The sequence below is a fragment of the Cornus florida genome, unplaced genomic scaffold (assembly GCF_030987335.1).
Source record: "Cornus florida cultivar Cherokee Brave unplaced genomic scaffold, ASM3098733v1 CherokeeBrave_3.0.0_Hap2_Chr11, whole genome shotgun sequence".
NCBI lineage: Eukaryota > Viridiplantae > Streptophyta > Magnoliopsida > Cornales > Cornaceae > Cornus > Cornus florida.
Genome location: NW_026775581.1, coordinates 139,846,904 through 139,867,937, shown reverse-complemented (window position 1 = coordinate 139,867,937; position 21,034 = coordinate 139,846,904). Strand labels below are relative to the sequence as shown.

General features: G+C 37.8%; 1 protein-coding gene across 3 annotated transcripts in view; it reads left to right on the top strand.

Annotated features, from left to right (window-relative positions):
* Positions 1-361: 361 nt before the first annotated feature.
* LOC132286879 (alpha-mannosidase At3g26720) overlaps positions 362-21,034 on the top strand; it is a 33,122-nt gene continuing 12,449 nt past the window's right edge. The window contains exons 1-24 of one of the 3 annotated variants that reach the window (XM_059789296.1): positions 362-831; positions 941-1,024; positions 1,173-1,261; positions 1,367-1,541; positions 1,906-2,025; positions 2,597-2,680; positions 2,750-2,821; positions 3,222-3,335; positions 3,500-3,600; positions 3,823-3,916; positions 4,043-4,210; positions 4,420-4,509; positions 4,741-4,806; positions 4,949-5,005; positions 8,525-8,744; positions 8,892-9,031; positions 9,757-9,825; positions 9,920-9,979; positions 10,104-10,175; positions 10,441-10,488; positions 10,582-10,701; positions 10,980-11,012; positions 11,468-11,580; positions 11,715-11,799. In XM_059789296.1, coding sequence (XP_059645279.1) covers positions 562-831; positions 941-1,024; positions 1,173-1,261; positions 1,367-1,541; positions 1,906-2,025; positions 2,597-2,680; positions 2,750-2,821; positions 3,222-3,335; positions 3,500-3,600; positions 3,823-3,916; positions 4,043-4,210; positions 4,420-4,509; positions 4,741-4,806; positions 4,949-5,005; positions 8,525-8,744; positions 8,892-9,031; positions 9,757-9,825; positions 9,920-9,979; positions 10,104-10,175; positions 10,441-10,488; positions 10,582-10,701; positions 10,980-11,012; positions 11,468-11,580; positions 11,715-11,799 — 2,544 coding nt within the window. In that variant the 5' untranslated portion in view covers positions 362-561. Of the gene's footprint in view, positions 832-940; positions 1,025-1,172; positions 1,262-1,366; positions 1,542-1,905; positions 2,026-2,596; positions 2,681-2,749; positions 2,822-3,221; positions 3,336-3,499; positions 3,601-3,822; positions 3,917-4,042; positions 4,211-4,419; positions 4,510-4,740; positions 4,807-4,948; positions 5,006-8,524; positions 8,745-8,891; positions 9,032-9,756; positions 9,826-9,919; positions 9,980-10,103; positions 10,176-10,440; positions 10,489-10,581; positions 10,702-10,979; positions 11,046-11,467; positions 11,581-11,714; positions 11,800-21,034 lie in introns of all 3 variants that reach the window. The other 2 variants (XM_059789295.1, XM_059789297.1) reach the window with 2 other exon arrangements.

The following is a 21,034-nucleotide window of genomic DNA, read 5'->3' as shown; positions in this document are numbered from 1 at the left end:
GGCGCCATGGATCGATGGTGGAGGTGGTGGCCATGGATGAAGGGTGAAGGTGGTTGGAAAGAGAGAGAGAGGGGGGAAGGTAGACGTAGGACGTATATCTGTGTATATATATGTGTGTGTATAAATGAAAGAGAGGGACCTATTGTTTTATAAGTGTATTTCTATACAATTTTATTTAATGGTCATAAGGTTATTTTTGTCTTTCTAATTTTTTTTTTCCTAATCACTGTCACGTGACTTGCATAGATGTATATTATTTTGGTCGACTAACGTTTTGCAACAAATGGAATAGTCTAGGGGTTAAATGTCTTTTTTTTTTTTATTATAGTTTAGGGGTTTTTTTTTTTTGGGAGAGAGAAGAAAGCTCACGGGTTTAATACAATTAACCTAATAAATACTCCGTATTTCATTTTCGTCGTTAGGCAGGAGATTGATGCTCCTTCCCTTTGGTAGCTGCAGACGGAAGAAAGAGGACTCTTTGCTTTTGCCGATCGAGATCGTTTTTCGAGATATAGTAAAACCCTGTTTGGGAGACCCATTTCAATTTGTCTGATAATTTGAATGAAAGTAGGGGTTTTGAGCTTCCTGGGTGGTTTAGTTTCAGCAAGATCAATATCAATGGAGGTTGTCAAAATATTAGTCCTAGTATTGACAATAATTTTGAGTAGTATTCTCTTTGTGGAAGTGGAATCCAAGTACATCGCATACAACACTTCACAGGGGATCGTCCCTGACAAAATCAACGTCCATCTGGTCCCTCACTCTCACGATGATGTTGGATGGTTGAAGACTGTTGATCAGTACTATGTTGGGGCCAATAATTCTATTCGGGTACGTCTAGCTCATTATCTATCTAGTATATCATCTCTCTCTTTCTATACACATGCACACATGTATATAGAACCTAACCTAGCAGAGTATTGTTTGTTTTCTTGAATAGGGAGCGTGTGTTCAGAATGTCTTGGATTCTGTAATTTCAGCGTTGCTGGATGATAAGAATCGGAAGTTCATTTATGTTGAAGTGGCAAGATTTTTCTATCCTTATTATCATATATATATATATATATATATATTTGTGTGTTTGTGTATATTTATTATATATATCTTTAGTGTTATCTTCTCCGAGTGTATCTGAGAAGACCAGTGGTTGGTTCTGTTTGAATTTTTTTTAGGCATTCTTCCAGCGATGGTGGAGACAGCAAAGTGAGGCACTTCAAACTAAAGTCAAGGAGCTCGTCAATTCTGGTCAACTTGAATTCATGTAGAACTATTGCATTCTCTTTATTCATTATCAATTTTTTGGTAAAAATTTGTATTTCTGTGAGTGATATATATATATATATATATATATATATATTCTTTGTAGAAATGGGGGTATGTGTATGCATGATGAGGCAACCCCACATTACATCGATCTGATTGACCAGACAACTATGGGACATCAATTTATCAAAGATGAATTCGGTCAGAAACCTAGAGTTGGTTGGCAGATCGATCCTTTTGGACATTCTGCTGTTCAAGCTTACTTGCTTGGTGCAGAGGTATGCCTTGTGAAGTCTGTATATCCTACTTGGTCATTCTTATTTTCCTTTTCCCTATTGGATTATTTTGCGTGCCTTCGTGTGAAAAGGTCGTTACCCAGGGGTAGGCTAGGTACAGGCCTGGATTTTGGCAATATCTGCACAAGGTGGCTGTCCTACCATTTTCACTAACTATCACAAGCTTTTACCATTGCACTGAATATTGCATGTGACAATTCAATTACTTTTGAATTAAGGGCGTCCGCTATAAAATTAGAAGATTGAGAGTTGATAGTCTTTCTATATATCCCATACATTGCATTAGCATTTTACCTTTTGCGGTATCTGAGCTTTAGATTCCATTTGAATTTTTACTTTCTTGCAGCTGGGATTCGACTCTCTCTTTTTTGCCCGGATTGATTACCAAGACAGAGCTAAGAGAAAAGATGAGAAAACTCTTGAGGTTGTGTGGCAAGGTTCTAAATCCCTTCGTTCATCTTCACAGGTTTGGGAATTAAAAACTCGTTTGAATCTCTTTTGAAATTTAAATTTTTGGGCTTGAGAATTTAGTTGTTGCTGTTGTTTCCTCATAACCTCCTCTTTATGATCATGAAATCAATAATGAGGCCAACATGGGATTCGGGAGGCACCCCTTGAAGTAAAAAAAAGAATTTGCATTCCCCTTCTTCAATCAATCCCTATTTTTTCCCCTTCAAAATTCTCACTTTTTTTTTTTTTTTTTTTTTTTTTTCTATTTTCCTCTTCTTTTTCAAATTTATTGATGCAATTTTTGAACTTAATGGTATTTAATGTTTCTGAAATTTCCTTTACTGCTATTGTTTGCAAATTGTGACATGCTGTTTGAATCTTGATTACTGCACTGTACTGCAATTCTATGTTATTTGGTAGAATTTTTATTTATTTATTTTTATCATGTTCAATGTGCCCCCACCGAAATAAATTCCTGGCTTTGTCACTGTATAAAATCTCAATAGATTTTTCATGCTTTAGCTACAATATGTGTAGTACCTGCAACAATCTTCTGATGCTCTCTAGAATGAAATCTAACTGTGCAGATATTTACTAGTATATTCCCCAGGCATTATGATCCTCCTGATGGTTTTACATTTGAAATAAATGATGTATCACCTCCTATTCAGGTAAATTCCTTAAAGATGGGCGTGTTTATTCCATGCCAGAACCTCTATTCACAATTCTCTTTTTTGAAGGATAATCCTCTCCTATTTGACTATAATGTTCAAGAGCGAGTCAATGACTTCGTAGCTGCCGCTGTAGCACAGGTAATATATGGGAAATAGTGTGTCCTGACTTTTCATGTTTCATTTACTCTTTTTATACTTTGTTTTCTTGTGCCTGTCACTTTTAACTATACACAACCAATTTTAAAAGAAAGCTTTGACCAGAAAGTATTAAGATGCTGTTAAAATAATTCCAAATCCCATTCTTTGAAGTTTTTGAAATCAAGTGTTTAAGAGAGTAATGCAGATTGGTGTGAGTGATCATATTTGTAAGAACTTCTGCTTTTCAATTATAGTTACGTACTTGTTTGGTTATGCCATTTCAAGTTTCAGGCAGGGAATCATCTTGACTTACCACAATACATAATGAAGAATTTAATTTTTCTGCCTTAAAATTTTCTAATCTTATGCAGTGTAACACACATTCTGCATTCTTTTTTAGGCTAACGTAACCAGGACAAACCATATAATGTGGACCATGGGGACAGACTTCCGATATCAATACGCAAATTCATGGTTCAGGCAAATGGACAAGTTTATTCATTATGTCAACATGGTATTCATTCTCTATAAGCCTTCCTGAATATGATTGAATTAAAAGACAGATATAAGTATTCCATTTTAGTGCTAAATGTTTCCATGCCCTAGTTTCTTTTTATTCTTTATTTTTGGACTCTAGTTTTGTATAAACTAAATCATCTTGGTTTCGATTACTCTCAGGATGGGCGTGTCAATGCTCTATATTCAACCCCATCCATTTACACTGATGCAAAATATGCAACAAATGAATTGTGGCCAGTCAAAGCTGGTGATTTCTTCCCGTGAGTGTTGTGCAAATATTATTTTTGCAGTGAACTAATCCCCTATGATTGTTATTTTTTTTTTTTGGTCCTGGCAATTAACTCCCCCAATGCACTTGGGGAGACTCGAACCCTCTAACTTCCAGATTGAAAGGAGAGGAAATACCACTAGGCCACAGGCCTTGGTCCCCTACTTATGCCCAATTCTCAGTTTTGCTCAAGGAATTCAATACTGTTTTTCAGGTATGCTGATCGTGAAAATGCATACTGGACGGGTTACTTTACTAGTAGGCCAGCCTTTAAAGGTTATGTCAGGATGATGAGTGCTTACTATCTGGTAAGATTTTGTGGCATCTTGTATTTTGGCCACACACATATATATTTTTCAGAAAGTGTGTTCTTAAAGTGTTGTCTTGTTGGACTGTCAGAACTTTTATGAATAATATTACTTACTTTGTTTCAGGCGGCAAGGCAATTGGAATTCCTTAAAGGTAGGAGAAGCTCGGGGCCAAACACAGATGTTTTGGCTGATGCATTGGCAATTGTTCAACATCATGACGCAGTTAGTGGTACGGAAAGACAGCATGTCGCTGCTGATTATGCAAAGCGACTTTCAATGGGCTATGCACAGGTGTAGATCAGTTTGATATTTTAGGGTACTTTAATATTAGGGAAGGCCAACTTGTGCTCCAACTTTTGTTGTACCAGCACCACCCTGTTATTATACCATATGGATTATTACAGAAAATTGCAGTAGAATTGGTGCTTCTGTTTCTATTTTTTCTGGCATTTGTGTGTTTTAAGCCTAATGTTCTAACATTTTTTAAGTAATATCTTCAGGCTGAGAAGGTGGTAGCGTCATCACTGGCTTTTTTAGCAGAGTCAAGATTAAGTATCAGACGTGAGAATTCAGTCACCAAGTTTCAGCAGGCAATATATAGTAACTAGCATATAGACTAAATTATATTTTATTAGAGTGTTGAGTATTTCACATTCTCATCATGTCTCGATGTGTCTATTTGATTATTTTCTGTTATACATGTGTGTGTTTTGTCACTTGAGCCATTAAAGCGGGCAATCTTTAAACATATAAACCTTAGGAGTTCCATATTGGAGTAAAAAATCTTGCTGAATCCTGATTTGTTAATCTTCTTTTGTCAGTGTCCTCTTCTTAATATAAGCTACTGTCCTCCTTCAGAAGCCGTTTTGTCTAATGGGAAAAGCTTGGTAAGAATAATAATTCATCTCATAATGACTATGATTATGATTATGATTATGATTATGATTATTATTACTATTGTATATTTGTTGCCTTGAAGGTTATAGCTGACATTTTTTTGGAATCCAAATTATATATTCTCTTTTGTAGGTTGTTGTTGTTTACAATCCTTTAGGATGGAAGAGGGAGGAAGTAATTCGAATTCCTGTGAGCACTCGTTCTTTGTGCTATTTAGTCTTCTAAGCGAATCTCATATCTAATTTCATAGAAGTTATGTGATTTATTGACATGTTATTTCTGTAGTAAATGCATTCACCATTTTCAGTATAAAACTTTCCAGCATGGATGAATTCATTTACATAATTTATAGATATTTTTTCCCCCTTTTCAAATCTTAAATAAGCAATGCATATGATTATATGCTTGTTTTTGAGGGACAAAATTGAATCACCACTGGCGTGCTGATTTCAAAGTTGAGACTTGGAAGTTTGTGAATGCACTGATTTCATGGCAACGTTGTAAAGATAAAAATATACAATATCTTCAAAACAATTGAAAATGTTCTGTTTTGATTTTTCCCTGACGTGCAAGAATACAAAAAAAGCTGTATTATCTTTTTTTCTTAGTACTCACACACACATGCCTCCACTGAGGCTCGAACCCCTAACCTCCCTTTGGGAAGTAGGGGCCTGGTACCGCTAGGCCACTAGCCTGTTGGTAAAAGTTGTATTATCAGTCACTGACTTAGACTCATTCATGGTGTGTCTGATACAAGGATAAAAATAATCTGAAGTAACCATTAAAAATTTTCAAATAACAAGAATTACAAATATTTGCACAAAATAAACTAAATGCTATTGCTTAAAGTATAATATTGTTTGAAAGATAGCCTTTCTACAATGTTACATAATAGTTGGATGATATCTGTTTATAATAAAATCCCAATATACATAGGTTATGCAAAGCAAATTAAATAGATAAAAGTTACTCATCATCATCACCATCATCATTATCTTCTCCAAACTTTCCTCAGCATCATTTGCATCATTATTTTTACCCCATCCTCATTCTCATCTCCACTTGCCTCATCACTATCTAATTCTCTTCTACTTGAGCATCCTAATTCTCCTCTTTCTCGTGATGCTTCTCCTCTATGTCATCCCATTCTTCTTTTTTGCAGAGCATTTGGTTGTGTAAGTAAGAACTCTTGACTTATTGGATTTGTGTCTAAAAATTTCTTGGGGATTGTAATCATGCAGCATAAAATTTTGCCCCTTTTCCCCCAATAAATGTTGTAATTTGAAGTAGAAATTAGAAATAATCCAAAAATTCTACATTTTTCGGAAAGATGGCAGATCCAAGTGTGGAACTTGGTTCCAAATTTTTATTATTTAGACATATTATTGATCTACAATTATTAACTGAAAATTAAATAACTTTTTTTTTTTTTATTTTCTTTTATAAAAAGCACTGGAATTTCAATAGTGAAAAAAGAACCATATAGATGTACAAGCGTTCACCTTGATCTAACTTCTAACATCTGTCATGGTATCACGAACATCTAATATGGTTCATTGTTCTGACATAATTTTTCAAAAAATCCATGTCATATGCATAATGAAACTGACAGCACTTTAAACGAAGGCATACTGTTGTGACAGAAGAAGGTTTTGGAAATCCAACCTAAAAGAATTGAAGAAGGATTTAATTGAATGTCTTGATGTAGGGAAGTGAATGAAAGCTTTTGTCTCAGTCGTGTTGAGGAGAAGTGTGCAAATGCGGAGGGAGGACAAGGAGGGAGAGGATAAGGGATGAGAAAAGTGGACGGTGGCCTGTTTGGCCAGCCAAAACATTATCCCAGTTTGACGTGGAATTGCCTTGTGGCAATTTATATTGCAAGTCACAACTGATCTGATGAGACAAGCAGACATTTAGCAAGTCATATATTTTCGGGTTTCAGGGTTGGCTGCTCCTGTCATGAACTTCAATTGGAACATGGAAGTTTTAAAGTAACAATTGAAGATTAACTTCTTTGAAGCAAATGTAGAGGTAATAGTGCTCAACTCAGACTTTATTCTTTATCAACAAGGAACAAAGATATAGTTGGAGGTCTCATTGCTTCTTTTGTGCAGAACACATATGTCTGGATAAGAGTTATGCTATTCCTTTTTGAGTATAAAGGTTCTCATTCTTATTAGCTTCTTTGGTGGGGACCTTGTTTCTTCAATGAATTGAGATTAGCCACTTAGAGAATGACAGTTAGTTTAGATCTTGATAGGAAGCATAGAACGATTTATAGAATAGGAGCTTTTTGGATTTTAGATACAAGGGCAGACATCTCTTATCCTAACTAGAAGAGGAAATGTAGACATCTTTAAGAAATAAAAGGTTGGAGCACCCTGAAGTTTTATGATCATTAAGATTTTCAAAGAAATGCCATTAGTCTTATATTTGGCCTCTTTGGCATCCATTGGGTTATGCCTCGGTCTTCAAGGGAGTTGATTGACATTTGGAGGGGCCAGAGGGTGGGGGCCCATTCTTGTGACTGTTGGAGGGTGACCCCCCTTTGTGTTTGGTGGAGCATTTGGAAAGAGTGAAATAAAAAATCTTTTGATGAGGAGGAAACCTCCATTGGGGCGCTGAAATTTTCTATTATTAGTTCTCTTTTTAGTTGGGTGAAGGGGAGAAATTGTATATCTTTAGATGAGACTCTGGACTTTTTGGGTTCTTTGGGACTTTTTCTCTTGGGATGCGTTCCCATTTTGAACGCTTTCTAATACATTTTATTTATCAAAAAAAAAAAAAAAGATTTTCAAAGAAATGAAATCCCAGCATCTGAAAGATTTGATGGAACTTCAAAGTCAGACAGGGGACCCCATAAAGGAAAGTCAGACAGGGGACCCCATAAAGGGAGTTGGTTCTAAAATGAATAAGGAAAAGAATCTTTGCAAATGTGTGCGCTCTTAAAACCAAATTTACGAGCTTTTTGTAACAATGAGTCTGGTGTGACAAGAGACCAATTTGCAGCAATTTTAAGGCACAACCTATAATTTGCAATGCTGAGATTGGTACTGGTTTAATTTTCTTTAGGCATAACAATTGGTTGACAAGTTTTTAAACTAAGTTTAAGTACATTTCGTTACCCGAAACTCTTTTATTTAAGATGCGTATACTTAGAAATGCCCTAGTGATAAGAAGCGGAGCCTTTTGCCTTAGACCATGGAGTTATAACATAAATAGAACAGAAACTGCCTTTCTGACTGCATTTATAGGAATTTGATGTTCACGTCAGTGTTTTCTTATAGCTTTTGTGTTTTGTTCTTGTATTATAACTGTATCACTGGTTCTACTATTCTTTATCATCTTAAAGTAGGCTTCACTCAATCTTTTTTATTTTTTCCCATGTAATGATAATCATTTACATGCATGCCGACTCACTTCATTCTTGTGATTTATTCTAGGTCCAATGATCTTTCAAATTGGTCAAGACTGTCTAGTTGTTGCTACATTGAATTTGCTAATTAGTGATATATGTGCTGGTCTAACATCCTTTTAACCCTCATAATCCCAATTGCTACTGGTCATATAGAGTGACTTGTTAAGAGGCCGTGATTTGGATAAATAAAAATCGTGTACAAAGTCCAAACATCAGACCCTACCTACCAAGGCTTTCTTTTGTTGGTGAGTTGATTTGCATAATTAATTGAGAATCAAAACTTGCTACAGGTTTCCACTGAGGGGATAGTTGTTCTGGATTCTGGTGGTAGAGTAATTGAATCTCAGCTTCTTCCTCTCTCAAATGCTTCTTTGAGCATCAGAAACTACCATGTCAAAGCATATCTGGGTAGTTACCCCGGTGACAAGCTCAAATATTGGCTTGCATTCTCAGCATCTGTACCACCTCTTGGATTCACTACTTACATTGTCTCAAGTGCAAAACGGACAGGTTAACCATAAGCTCAAGTGTCTAATGCCTTGTTTCCATAAAGCTAAACAAACAGTAAATTATATCTCCATGTTACTAATACAAAACAAAATATTATCTTCTTCTTTTTTTTTTTTTAATTATTATTATTTTATTCTTTATAATTAGGTACTGGTTCAACTATATCAGCAGTATATAGTTCAGAAGCAAATAAGGATACTACCGTGGAAGTTGGCCAAGGAAATCTAAAACTAATTTACAGTAACGATGAGGGAAGGCTTATTCATTACATAAATAGCAGAAATTTGGTATGTTGTGTTTGTGATGATTTAATTCCATTGTATGCCATCATATTTGCTTCTTGTGTTTCCTTCTCTGTGGAATTTAATTTTCTTTCTGATAATTATAACAAGAATAAGCTTATCCGTTGATTATCTTTTGTTAACGGAAAACTTTGATTTGTTTATGTTTTTTTTTTTTTTTTTTCTCTCTCTCTCTCTCTCTCTCTCTAAAGATGTTCTTTTATCCAATGTTGGAATCAATAATTACAACTTTCTAAATATTACTCCCTCTATCCCATATTTAATGTCCCTTTTGGGGAGTAGAAGTTTTAAAGAGGACATGTAATTATTACATTGGCTCCTTTGAAAATTTCTAAGTTACCCTTTGAAGTTTGAAAATATATATCAAGTTTGAAATTTTTTAAAACTTCAAGGGTATTTTATGGAAAGATGTGAATTATGTTGTTTGAACCTTTTTAAGTGGACAAGTATTTTGGGACAACCCAAAAGGAAAGATAGACAACTAAATTGGGACGGAGGGAGTATATGATAGCTAGTGACAGAAACAATATAGGCATTGAAAAATATCGAATGCCAGAACTTGAAATTGTAACTTTCTAAATATTGTATGATAGCTAGTGATGGAAACTGTATAGGTATGAAAAGATACACAATTTCATCAAATAAAGGGGGATATATTGGCATGGCATTGTTAGGGTGCGTAATTTTTCTATTTTTGTTTATTACTGAAGGTTACAGCTTCTGCAGAGCAATCATACAGTTACTATTCTGGATATAATGGAACTGATAAAGATCCTCAGGTATTTTATCTTCCTTGGCCTAATAAAATGCACATTATTGCATTGTTCTGTTTGCTATTGGTAATCATTGTGATGTTTTTGCTAATTGTTGAAGGCCTCTGGGGCATATGTCTTCCGTCCAAATGGTACATTCCCCATAAAATCTGAAGGCCAGGTAATCATTCTGTGCCATGTGCTTGACCTACATATTGTGATGATAAATGGAGCACTGTCACTATAAGTTAATTACTTGTTACAATATGTTTCTGACAGAAAATGGAGTTGATTCTTTGTTCCAGGTTTCCTTAACTGTTATGCAGGGTCCAGTAATGGATGAAGTACATCAGCATATCAATTCGTGGATATATCAGGTAGTTTACTTCTCAGTTGATATATAATTCTCTTTCGTGGAGTTGTGCTATTCCTTATTATCCAGACATGCATGGTACTTCTTGGTGGAATTTATTCATAGGAAGGTGCTTTTGGAGAAAACATTGATATTAAATGGTTGAAATCGATCTTCTGGAATCATGTCAAGTTCAATCTTACTAAAATGTGTAGATGATAAACCATCTGCTGTACTGGAAATTGTTTTTTGTGCTTCATACTTTCCATAACACAACAGCATGCATGCAGATCACCAGGGTATACAAGGGAAAGGAACATGCTGAAGTTGAGTTTAATGTAAATTTCTCCCTTCATATTGATTATTATAGCAAATGTTATGATTTTTAAAGGTGGGAGCTTGATTTGCTGACTTCATGTGTTTAATTTTAGATTGGACCTATACCTGTGGACGACAGAGTGGGGAAGGAAATAACAACTCAGATCACAACAGTCATGAAGACCAACAAAACATTCTATACGGATTCTAATGGACGGGACTTCATTAAAAGGGTATGTCTATGCTTGATACATTTCATTTTCACAATTAACTTAGAAATGAGCAGGGACTTTTGAATATTTATCTTCTATGTCGCCATATTACAGGCAATATGTCTCAATTTCTTCTCTTTATATATATGTGTGTGTCTCTGTGTCTGTGTATGTATTAATGCAGATACATACTTGACCAACATTTTACTTGCAGATACTAACTAATGTTCCTGGGTGGTTGAATTTTAAGGTACTGATCTGTTTTGCCATTACAGTTTGATTGAAAATGTTGTTTGCAGATTCGGGATTACAGAGCAGACTGGGATCTGCAGGTGAATCAACCAGTTGCTGGAAATTATTACCCTGTATGTCTTTGTAGATGAAATACCGCAAATCTATGTCCTACTTGCTTTTTCCACCCTCATTCCTCAGAATTGCCTTGATAAGTTTCTGGATTATATTTGGTCTCCATATTATTAGTTGGGAACAGATGCCATTACAAAAATGAATTTCTTGCTATTATTTTATATCTACTGTTTCGGTCTTAGCAACTTTAAATAGAAGACTCTCTTTAACCAAAAAGAAAGAGAACTAATGTTTTGGTTCAGATCTTCTGTTAATTGGTAGACCTTGCCACTTGGTGATAACTTCTTGATAGCATATGCTTCTTGCAGATTATGTGTTTGAAACCCGTTTGATTTGTATTCATTTATGCAGAAATAAATGAATAATTTGATAGTTACTTTACTTAAAATTCCATTTATATTTTTTTCCTTTCTGCTTTCAGATTAATCTTGGAATCTATGTGGAGGATGAAAGCATGGAACTCTCAGTTTTGGTGGATCGTTCAGTTGGTGGATCCAGTTTGGTGGATGGTCAAGTAGAGCTGATGCTCCATAGGTTTGTTTTTACCTATCATTTCTTAGTTCTTTTGTTAGTTTATATGTTCAGTTCTATTTTGATTATTGAAATAATACTAATTAGGATGCATTACATTGCCAGTGTCACTAATATATTTCTCTTTTATTAAATAGGAGGCTGCTTCGTGATGACTCTAGAGGCGTTGGTGAGGCACTAAATGAAGAAGTTTGTGTCCTTGATGAGTGCAAAGGTTTAACGGTAAGCATATCTCCAAATCATTTCAAAGTTTATATGTGATAGAAATCATCAGTTTATTTTGAAGATGGCATATACTGTTTAGCTAGGAACCTAATATGCCCAAAGCTTTCCAGCGGTGGTGGTGGTTCAAAGCATTTACTTCCAGGCTGCTACTTTTGTACCAAATAGTTAATACTGTGAATTTATTAAGCCATTAGACTCTTTTCTGATTCTTCTGAATAACAGACACATCTGTTTTTCTTTTCTGATGGAGCTCCCTTGGTTGCTTGGACACCGCATAATGATTACCGTACAATTTCCTTTTAACAATTATGTTGGGCTTGCATGAAACTACAAATTTTCTCTAGGATACCTGTTGTCTAAGCCAAGTTGATTTCAGCACTGGTGCCCAGGCTCTAACAGAGACACATTTGGCTTGAAAAAGGGATGTAGGAAAGACGGGGATGGAAGAGATGTCTTACATTTTAATTCCAAAGAACCAAATCCCCCTCCACCCTCTCCATCTTGTGTTTGCTTATGTTATCCTTAATCTCTAAAATCAACTATCTCTTATTGAAAAAGTATTGACCTTCCTCAAATAAAATGAAGTTCCATCCGGAACCTCTTAAAAGCAAAAGTATAATGACATTGTTAATTTCCCACTTCTAGTATCAATTTTTTTTTTTTTTTGATAAGTAATAATTGAAATAAAAAGGTGTTCAAGAGGGGAACGCATCCCTTATACAAAAGTGGAACTAGGGATTAAGACCCCAAAGAAGCCAAAAAAATAATTAAATCTTCGGAAGAAGAACAAGACTTCCTCTTCACGTAACTGAAAAGAGAGCGTATGATATGAAGTTTCAGAATCGCCGTGGACGATTCTTTTCCTTCGAACATTCTACTATTCTTCTCATTCCAAATGCACCACTAGATACAATGTGGTACAACTCTCCAATAATTGCGAACATAGCTACTCACACGGCTTCCTCTCCAAATGCGAATCAAATCCTTAGGATAACGAGGCATAACCCAACGCATACCAAACAGACAAAAGATAAGATTCCAACAATCCTTCGCCATAGGACAATGCATGAGAATGTGAGCAACTGACTCACCATCTTGTTTGCAAAGGCAACACCAGTTAACAAGACAATTGCCCCTTTTCCTTAGATTATCAATCGTAAGGATCTTACCCCATACAGCGGTCCAAACAAAGAATGCCACCCTAGTTGGAGCCATAAAATGCCAAATAGTTTTCCATGGAAAATCAACGATATTGAAATCAGAAAGACATAAGAATAAGGATCGAACTTCGAAGCGACCATGGGAAGAGGGAATCCATGTCATGTCATCACTACCTCTGCCAATTGCCTCCTATCGATACAACAAATTGCCTCCTGTCGATACAACAAATCCAGGAAAACACTTACCTCGTCCACCTCCCAATCCTGAAGAGAGCGCCGAAAGTGCATGTCCCACGCAATCCCTCTGCTATCAAGTCGATAACAGTTGGCTACGTAGGCATGTCTATCAACTACAATACTGTATAACCTGGGAAATAAAAAAGATAAAGGCCGGTCTCCACACCGAATATCCTCCCAAAAGCGTACACATCTGCCATCACGAACTTTGAATCTGATATGAGTAGAAAAAGCGTCCCATCCCTTCCTAATGAATTTCCACGCCCCAACTCCTCCCACGAGAGAAACCGGACGAGTAGACCAACCACCACTCTCTTCCCCGTATCGGCATGAAACAAGCCTTCGCCAAGGGCGATGTCTTTCCCTTCCGTACCTCCACAGCCATTTTCCCAGAAGAGCTTGGTTAAAGGGGACCAGTCTTCTAATACCAAGACCACCAAACTTCATTGGCTTGCAGACTTGTTCCCAATTGACGAGGTGATACTTAAATTCATCTCCTCTTCCACCCCAAAGGAAATCCCTTTGAATTTTTTCAATCCTATTAGCAACAGAGTATGGAATTTGGAACATAGATAAAAAATAAGTGGGAAGGCTCGATAAAGTGCTCTCTATAAGTGTAACTTTTCCCCCCTTAGACAAGTATTGCTTTTTCCATCATGCTAATCTGTTCGCATACCTATCAATTATAGGGTCCCAACTCCCCACCGTTATAGAGGAAACCCCTAAAGGCAAGCCCAAATACGGAATTGGAAAAGAACTCACCATACACCCAAGGACTTTTGCTAAAGATGAAATATCCTAAACATCTCCAACCGGAACAAGAACACTTTTAGCCACATTAACCTTCAGACTAGAGACGGCCTGAAAACAAGCCAAGATGTACCTCAAATATCTAAGCTGAGACACATTAGCATCACAAAAAACCAAGGTGTCATCTGCAAAAAGTAAATGAGAGACCTCCATTTGATGGACAGGATCGCTTCCCACCATAAAGCCCTTAATAAGGTCAAGATCCTCTGCCCTTCGCATAAGTCTGCTTAATCCCTCCATAACAATAAGAAAGAGGAAAGATGACAGGGGATCTCCTTGTCTTAAACCCCGAGAACACCCAAAGAAACCAACAGGAGACCCATTCACAAGAATAGAGAATTTGACAGACGAAAGGCATGTCTCTATCCATTTCCTCCATTTACTTCCAAACCCCATTCTCTGAAGCAAATAAAGCAGGAAATTTCAATTCACATGATTGTACGCTTTCTCAATGTCAAGTTTACACAAGACTCCGGGAACACCACTTCTCAATCTAGAGTCCACACATTCGTCTGCAATAAGAACTGAATCAAGAATTTGCCTTCCTCCAACAAAAGCATTCTGGGAGTCCAATATAATCCCATCCATCACTCCCCTCAACCTAAGAGCAAGGACCTTAGCCATAAGCTTGTAGATACAACCTACTAAGCTGATAGGACGAAAGTCTTTAATATCAGAAATACCTCCCTTCTTAGGGATAAGGGCAATGAAAGTTGCATTTAGCGACTTCTCAAAGGCACCAGTAGAATAAAACTCTTGAAAAGTGCCCATCACATCGTTTTTCACAACTGCCCAACTTTCCATAAGAAGCCGCATAGTGAACCTATCTGGCCCTGGAGCTTTGTCCCCATTACAACTAGATAAAGCCTCTAGAACTTCTTCTTCTGTAAATGGAATCTCAAGCCCTTCCTTATCGATCTCAGAAATGGCCTCAAAATGAAGACCATCAAGTTTAGGTCTCCAAGCAAGCGGTTCGGTATAAAGCTTCTGATAAAAAGAAGCAATCCCATTTCGCACATCTTCCTCCCTCCACATTTCCACACCTTCCACCCAAATACGTCTTATATGATTACTTCTTCTATAAGCGTAAGCGAGTCTGTGAAATTTTTTTGTATTACGATCTCCCTCTTTAAGCCAAAGAGCCCGGGATTTTTGTCCCCTAGATATCTCCTCCATACTCAGCAAGAGCTTCCTGACAATAAGCTCTTCTAGAACGTAAAAACTCCACATCCCCACCTGCCTTTTCTAAGTGATCAATCTCATAAAAATTAGTAAGGACTCTATTCTTCCTCCATTCAAGATTCCCCAAAACGTCTTTATTCCACTTCTTAATATCGTATTTGAGAGCCTTCAACTTTGAAGTTAACATGAAGCTAGATAAGCCTATGACAACTACTCCCTCCCACCAAGACTGAACTTTCCTTTGGAAGTCCTCCGCTCTTAGCCACATATTCTCAAATCAAAACGGAGACCTTTGAGAACATAAACCTCCACAATCTAAAACCAAAGGAACATGATCAGATATGACCCGTGCTAAAACTGCTTGAACGACATCCGAGAATTTCTCTTCCCACTCCCCAGAAATCAAAAAACGATCCAGCCTTGAAAAAGTGACTGGTTCCCTGCCATTTGACCATTTATAGGCTGCGCCTTCTATTGGTAAATCAATGAGAAGATGCTTGTCAATGAAATCAGAAAACTGATCCATTTCAGAAGACTTCCTTCCTCTTGTGGACCTCTCTAATGGGAATCTAACAGAATTGAAATCCCCACCCAAACACCAAGGAAGAGACCACATTTCTTGAGCATGTCAATATCAACAACTGGTCCATATTCCCCAGTGAAAACCCAACTGAAATTGTCCTCTTCCAATTTGAACTTGCAAGACACTGAGAATCTCCCCACCCACACATCCAACCGAGATAACCATCTACTATCCCACATAACTAAGATACCGCCCGAAGTACCTATAGCATTCAAGACCTCCCATTCTACAAGCCTTCCTCCCCATAAACTCCTAACCACCCCATCCGAAATGGATGCCAACTTTGTTTCTTGCAAACAAACAACCTGGCCCCCCACTTTCTCAAAGCAACCTTTACCACCCTCCTTTTATTCGGGTCGTTGAGACCATGAACATTCCAAGAAATAATTCAAAGCTTCACTAAAAACCAAATAAGATGATCTCCCCTCCTCCTTTCGCCAAGCTCTGACTCCTAGTCCTTCCCCTCTCCATCACCACCCCTTTCTTTCCATCATAATTGACTTTAGAGATAAGATTCTTGATCACCTGTGCCCCTTTCCAGGACGATAAGGGCATCGGGTTCACTACCTCTTTAGTCACAGCTACCTCTCTGCCTTCCACTATTGCTTGAAGAATGGAAAGTGTATGGTTACTCTTCCCCTTTGAAGAAATACCTAGCAACTCATTAGCAGCCCCTATGTTTTCAATCATCCAGTCCTTACCCAAGTCAACACTTGTTTCTGAACAACCAAGTCTCTCAATTGCCAAAGGTTCCTCCTCTATCACTTCAAAGAAATCATTATCCATCCAGGGTACAAACTCGTTGGAACAGACTTCTTGGATAGAAACCAAATCTGTGACGGCCCTAGTTTTTCAAGCCAGTGCGTCCTGTGATAAACCGAAGCTTGACCCGATAACGGATCCGAATGCGGAAGCGAAAACAGAAATCAAGTCTTTAGAGATACTATGTATCTCTGAGACGCCAAAGTGACCTTCCATGAGGCCACAAAATTCAACAAGAATGACTCGGAAGGAAAAGATCAGAAAAAGACCAAATAAGCCCCCAAGGGCAAAATAGTTTTTTACATGGAACGTCTCTAGAAATGTACATCATCCCTAAGACACAAGCGTGACTTCCCATGAACTCACGGAACTCGAAAGAAAGCAAAGCGAAAGCAATTTAAAAAGGAAAACGGAAAAGTTTAGCCCCAAGGGCAAAATGGTAATTTCTGAAAATATTTGGGTGCTGTCGAGCACACCAATGGATAGACAACGAAAAGCTAATCAAGTTAAGACTCAAAAATCGCTTGATTCGGAATCCAGATGAAGAAGTTATGGCCTAACGACAAAAAACGAACAATTAAAAGCCCTAGGGGCAAACTGGTAATTTTTCAGAAAGATCCAAGTGTAGCCGAGTACACCGTTGGATAGACGATGAAAAATTAAGCAAGTTTGGCTAAAAAATCCGCCCACAGGGTCATCACAATCCACCCCCCTCAGAGACCCGACGTCCCCATTGGCACACTTTCGGCTGAGTCGGGCTCTGATACAATTTGTAATGACCCACTCTACAACATGGTATGATATTGTCTACTTTGGGCCTGAGCCCGCACGGTTTTGCTTTTGGGCTTTTGCCCAAAAAAGCCTCATACCAATTAGAGTGACACACCTACATATAAGCACTTCATCTTTTCCTTACTCAGGCGATGTGGGATTGTGCACTCGTAACTCGCCAGTGTGGTAGTCTGCCAGTGTCTTGCACCCGCCCACGGCACACCGGCCCATAGGGTCATCACACGATCAAAATGAGGATTTGAATGGCGTTGATGACGGGTGTTATGCGCACGCCTCGGAGGTCTGCCTTCCCCACTCGCAGCCGGCGCGTTGGCAAACGCTCCTCTCTTTCCTTGAGTACTCAGTTGAGTCTTCAAATACCGATGACGTCCACCATTGAACTCTCCATCAGACATAAGGAGGGAAGCCTCACCAACCCCATAATAGGATTTTGGAAGGATGCAAGGTGAGGTTTCCTCAATCAAATTGATTTTAAAGGCCACTTGTTGGTCTTCTACAAAAACATACTCCAGCACATCACAATCATCTACAAAACAAAATCTGCGCTGCAATTAATTAAAAATTCGTAGAAAATTCATTTTAAATCGAAATGGAGCAAACGAAAATGATTTGAAAACTAGATTCAATGTGAAACACAGCTGAGCAACTCACGGAGGCTGAAAATTTTCCAATTAAATCAGACTTGAGAAGTAAATCAGCAGTACATAGTTCGAAGAAAATCTGGGCATCAGATACCTCTGAATTGGGCAAAATAAATTTTTTTTGAAAGTGGACTTATGAAAGAATAAATCTGGAAGTTTTGGTAATGATTCGGTGTCAAGAAGTTGGTCAAATAATCCATTAAAAACCTGTTTTCCAACTGCGATTTAAAGATGGACAGCATAAAAATATCTGCTGGTCTAAAAATTACAAAATTTTACGGAGCAATACTAGATGCATAAAGGAAACTGTGGTAAAATTTTGAAAGCATTTGGAGCTCTACAACCCCTTATAAAATTTTCGTGATAAAGGAAGACTTGAAGATAATTTGAAAAGAAAACTGCAAAAGGAGTATAGCCCAACCTAGAACAGCCACCAATTGCCAACACCCCTCACCAATTTCAGCCCACAGTAGCACACATTTAAAGTCACCCTTTACAAAATATAACCTCAGTCCATACATATAGAACAATCTGACTTTAATTACAACATGTTCATCATATAACCTTTTTACAAACATTTCATCAAACATTTAATATACAAAACTAGATTGTCTCCTATTACATAATTTCCAGCAACTCCAGTTGTTCTCCAATAATCATAAAAACCTGCAATGATGGTAGGGTGTGACTTGAAGTCCCAGTACGAAGAACAGTAACATGTGTTTATATGAAATTTCGTAGGGTACAAGAGCAAGCCACGAAAATTGAAGATGTAGACAATAACAACATAATCATGTACAAAGATTTGTGATAAGTCATCAATTAGGAACAGGGAACCCATGAAATAAAATGAGATTTCCGAGACCTAGAATTATAGAGCAATTCAAGAAGACAAGTATACGAGAATCACATGAAAGGACATCTATGGCATCATCAAGAGGATTTAAACACACAATAACCATATAAACAAATGGTACAGCAAACCCTACCTTTTGAATTCATGATAAATTGGATGATGATGAAATGGAGATGAACATGGACATGAGAAGAGCATGGATATGGAAGCATTAGCTTGATGGTGGATATGGCTCGGCCAGCCCATTCTTTCCTCTTCCCTTTTCTTTTTCTTCCTTTCATTCCTCAATCTCAGCCGCCCTCTCTCTATCCTCTATCTATGTGTGTGTGTAATGAAATATGAGTGTTAAGATAGAAGTAATGTATTGGGGCAAAACGTGTCCTTGTTAGTTGTGGATTGCATAAAGAGAACAGGTGTAAGGCATAGAAAATAAACATGTCCTATGATAGTATATGGTGTGAACAGGTGTTCCCAAGTAAGGCCTTGAAGTGTATCTATACTTGCATGGTGAGAACAGTTGTCATGGTGATTTCCCCATGGGCTGCCAGACATAAATCTATTTACCCTAAGTCTTCCAAATTCTAAAACAAACACCACAATTCAAATAATTATATAAGTCTCCCGAGATAATATCCCATAAGTCTATAATAATTATTCTTTTAACAACTCATATCTCCAATAATAGAGTAAAGAGTCCCAATTAATATGACATGGTTTCCAATAGCTCAAAATCAACCATTAATCTTGATTAAAAGCCTAATGAAAATATGGGGTATTATAATAGCGCTGACGGGAAAACGAGTGAACAGCTCCCGCCTGTTCAGCTTATCTTGAACCTGCAGATTCTATGGAGTCCACAGGTTGTTATAATAAGAGAGGGCAATGGGCCCATTTTTGAACATGGTGTCCAGGGGAGTCACCATGACATCATTTCCTTGGGCGTCCATCTTAAAGAACTTTGGACTCCAGGCACTGACAGGCACATCAGATCCTTCAGGATCAGTTGCCTGAGCCTGATCGGATGGACCAGAGCCAGAGGCAGATCCAGCCCATCGGAGTCTTCTCCTAGGAGTGCCCTCCCCTTGATTAGCAACAAGTCTCTTCCCAAGAGACGTGTTCTGCGTAGATGTTTAAGCCTCAGGAGGCTGTTGTGCCCCAGCATCGTGTTGGGTTTGAGCGCCTTGATTGGTTTGAGCATCTGCAGGATGCTTACCAAAGGAAGGAAGCTGAAGTCGGGCTGTGTGTATAGATTCAAAGGCGATGTTGTTAAGGTGTTCAGGAGTTAGCAGAGAAGAGCTGAACGGGATGCCATTCCAAACGTTAAACTTCAAGTATCTGAGTCTGCCCAGACAAAACGAATAATCTAAGAGATCAAAAGGTATACCCAGAAATTGGCAAATAAACCTGCAGAAGTGAGGAAGACATGTTTCAGATACACATTCATACTTATGCTTTTTATAAGAGGGATACAAAGAAAGAGCACATTTCCCGAATTTGGTGGGGATAATGACAGAGTGGGCAACTTTCCAATTCCCCTTTACCACAACCATCTTATTCCTCCAGCCCTTTTGGGATTCAGGGTTACCCTTACAAAAAGGACGACCGGGGATAGGAAAGAAATGGTACTGGAAATCGGTTCTTCCCGAACGATCCATGTAACGAGTCTTTGCAATTTTGTAGCAGAAGAAAAGATCGATTATAGAAAGATCTAAGTTATTACTAAAGGTTCAAGGCCAACAGAACAGAAATAATTCTAAAGAAATTTGGGTTTATTTGCATAGGGGCAAGATTTGTCTTATTCAGTGCAAGATGATATAAAGCGTGTAAGGGAAATCTGAGCACCTCTAAATAAGAAGCGAAGAAGATCATCTCATCCGCAGCAAGACCCTCACCCACTTCATAATCGGCATTTGTGGGGTAAGGTCTAAGTTGGACATCAACAGGGATTTGACAATGCCTACACAAGGCATCTATGTCGATGGACATGGTAAAGGAGAACTCGAAAACCCAGAAAAAGAAAATAAAGCAAAGGATCGAACCAAGGAAAAGAACACAACTGACCTCGCTGGAAGAGACAGAATCGCACTGGAAAATTTGCCGGAAAGGAGAGATCATCGAAAGAGTAATTGACATTTGCAACTCAAAGGAAAGTACAGAGGCAGCAGAAGGAAAAGAAGTGAAAGGAAAGAAAAGTATGTAAGGACAAGGG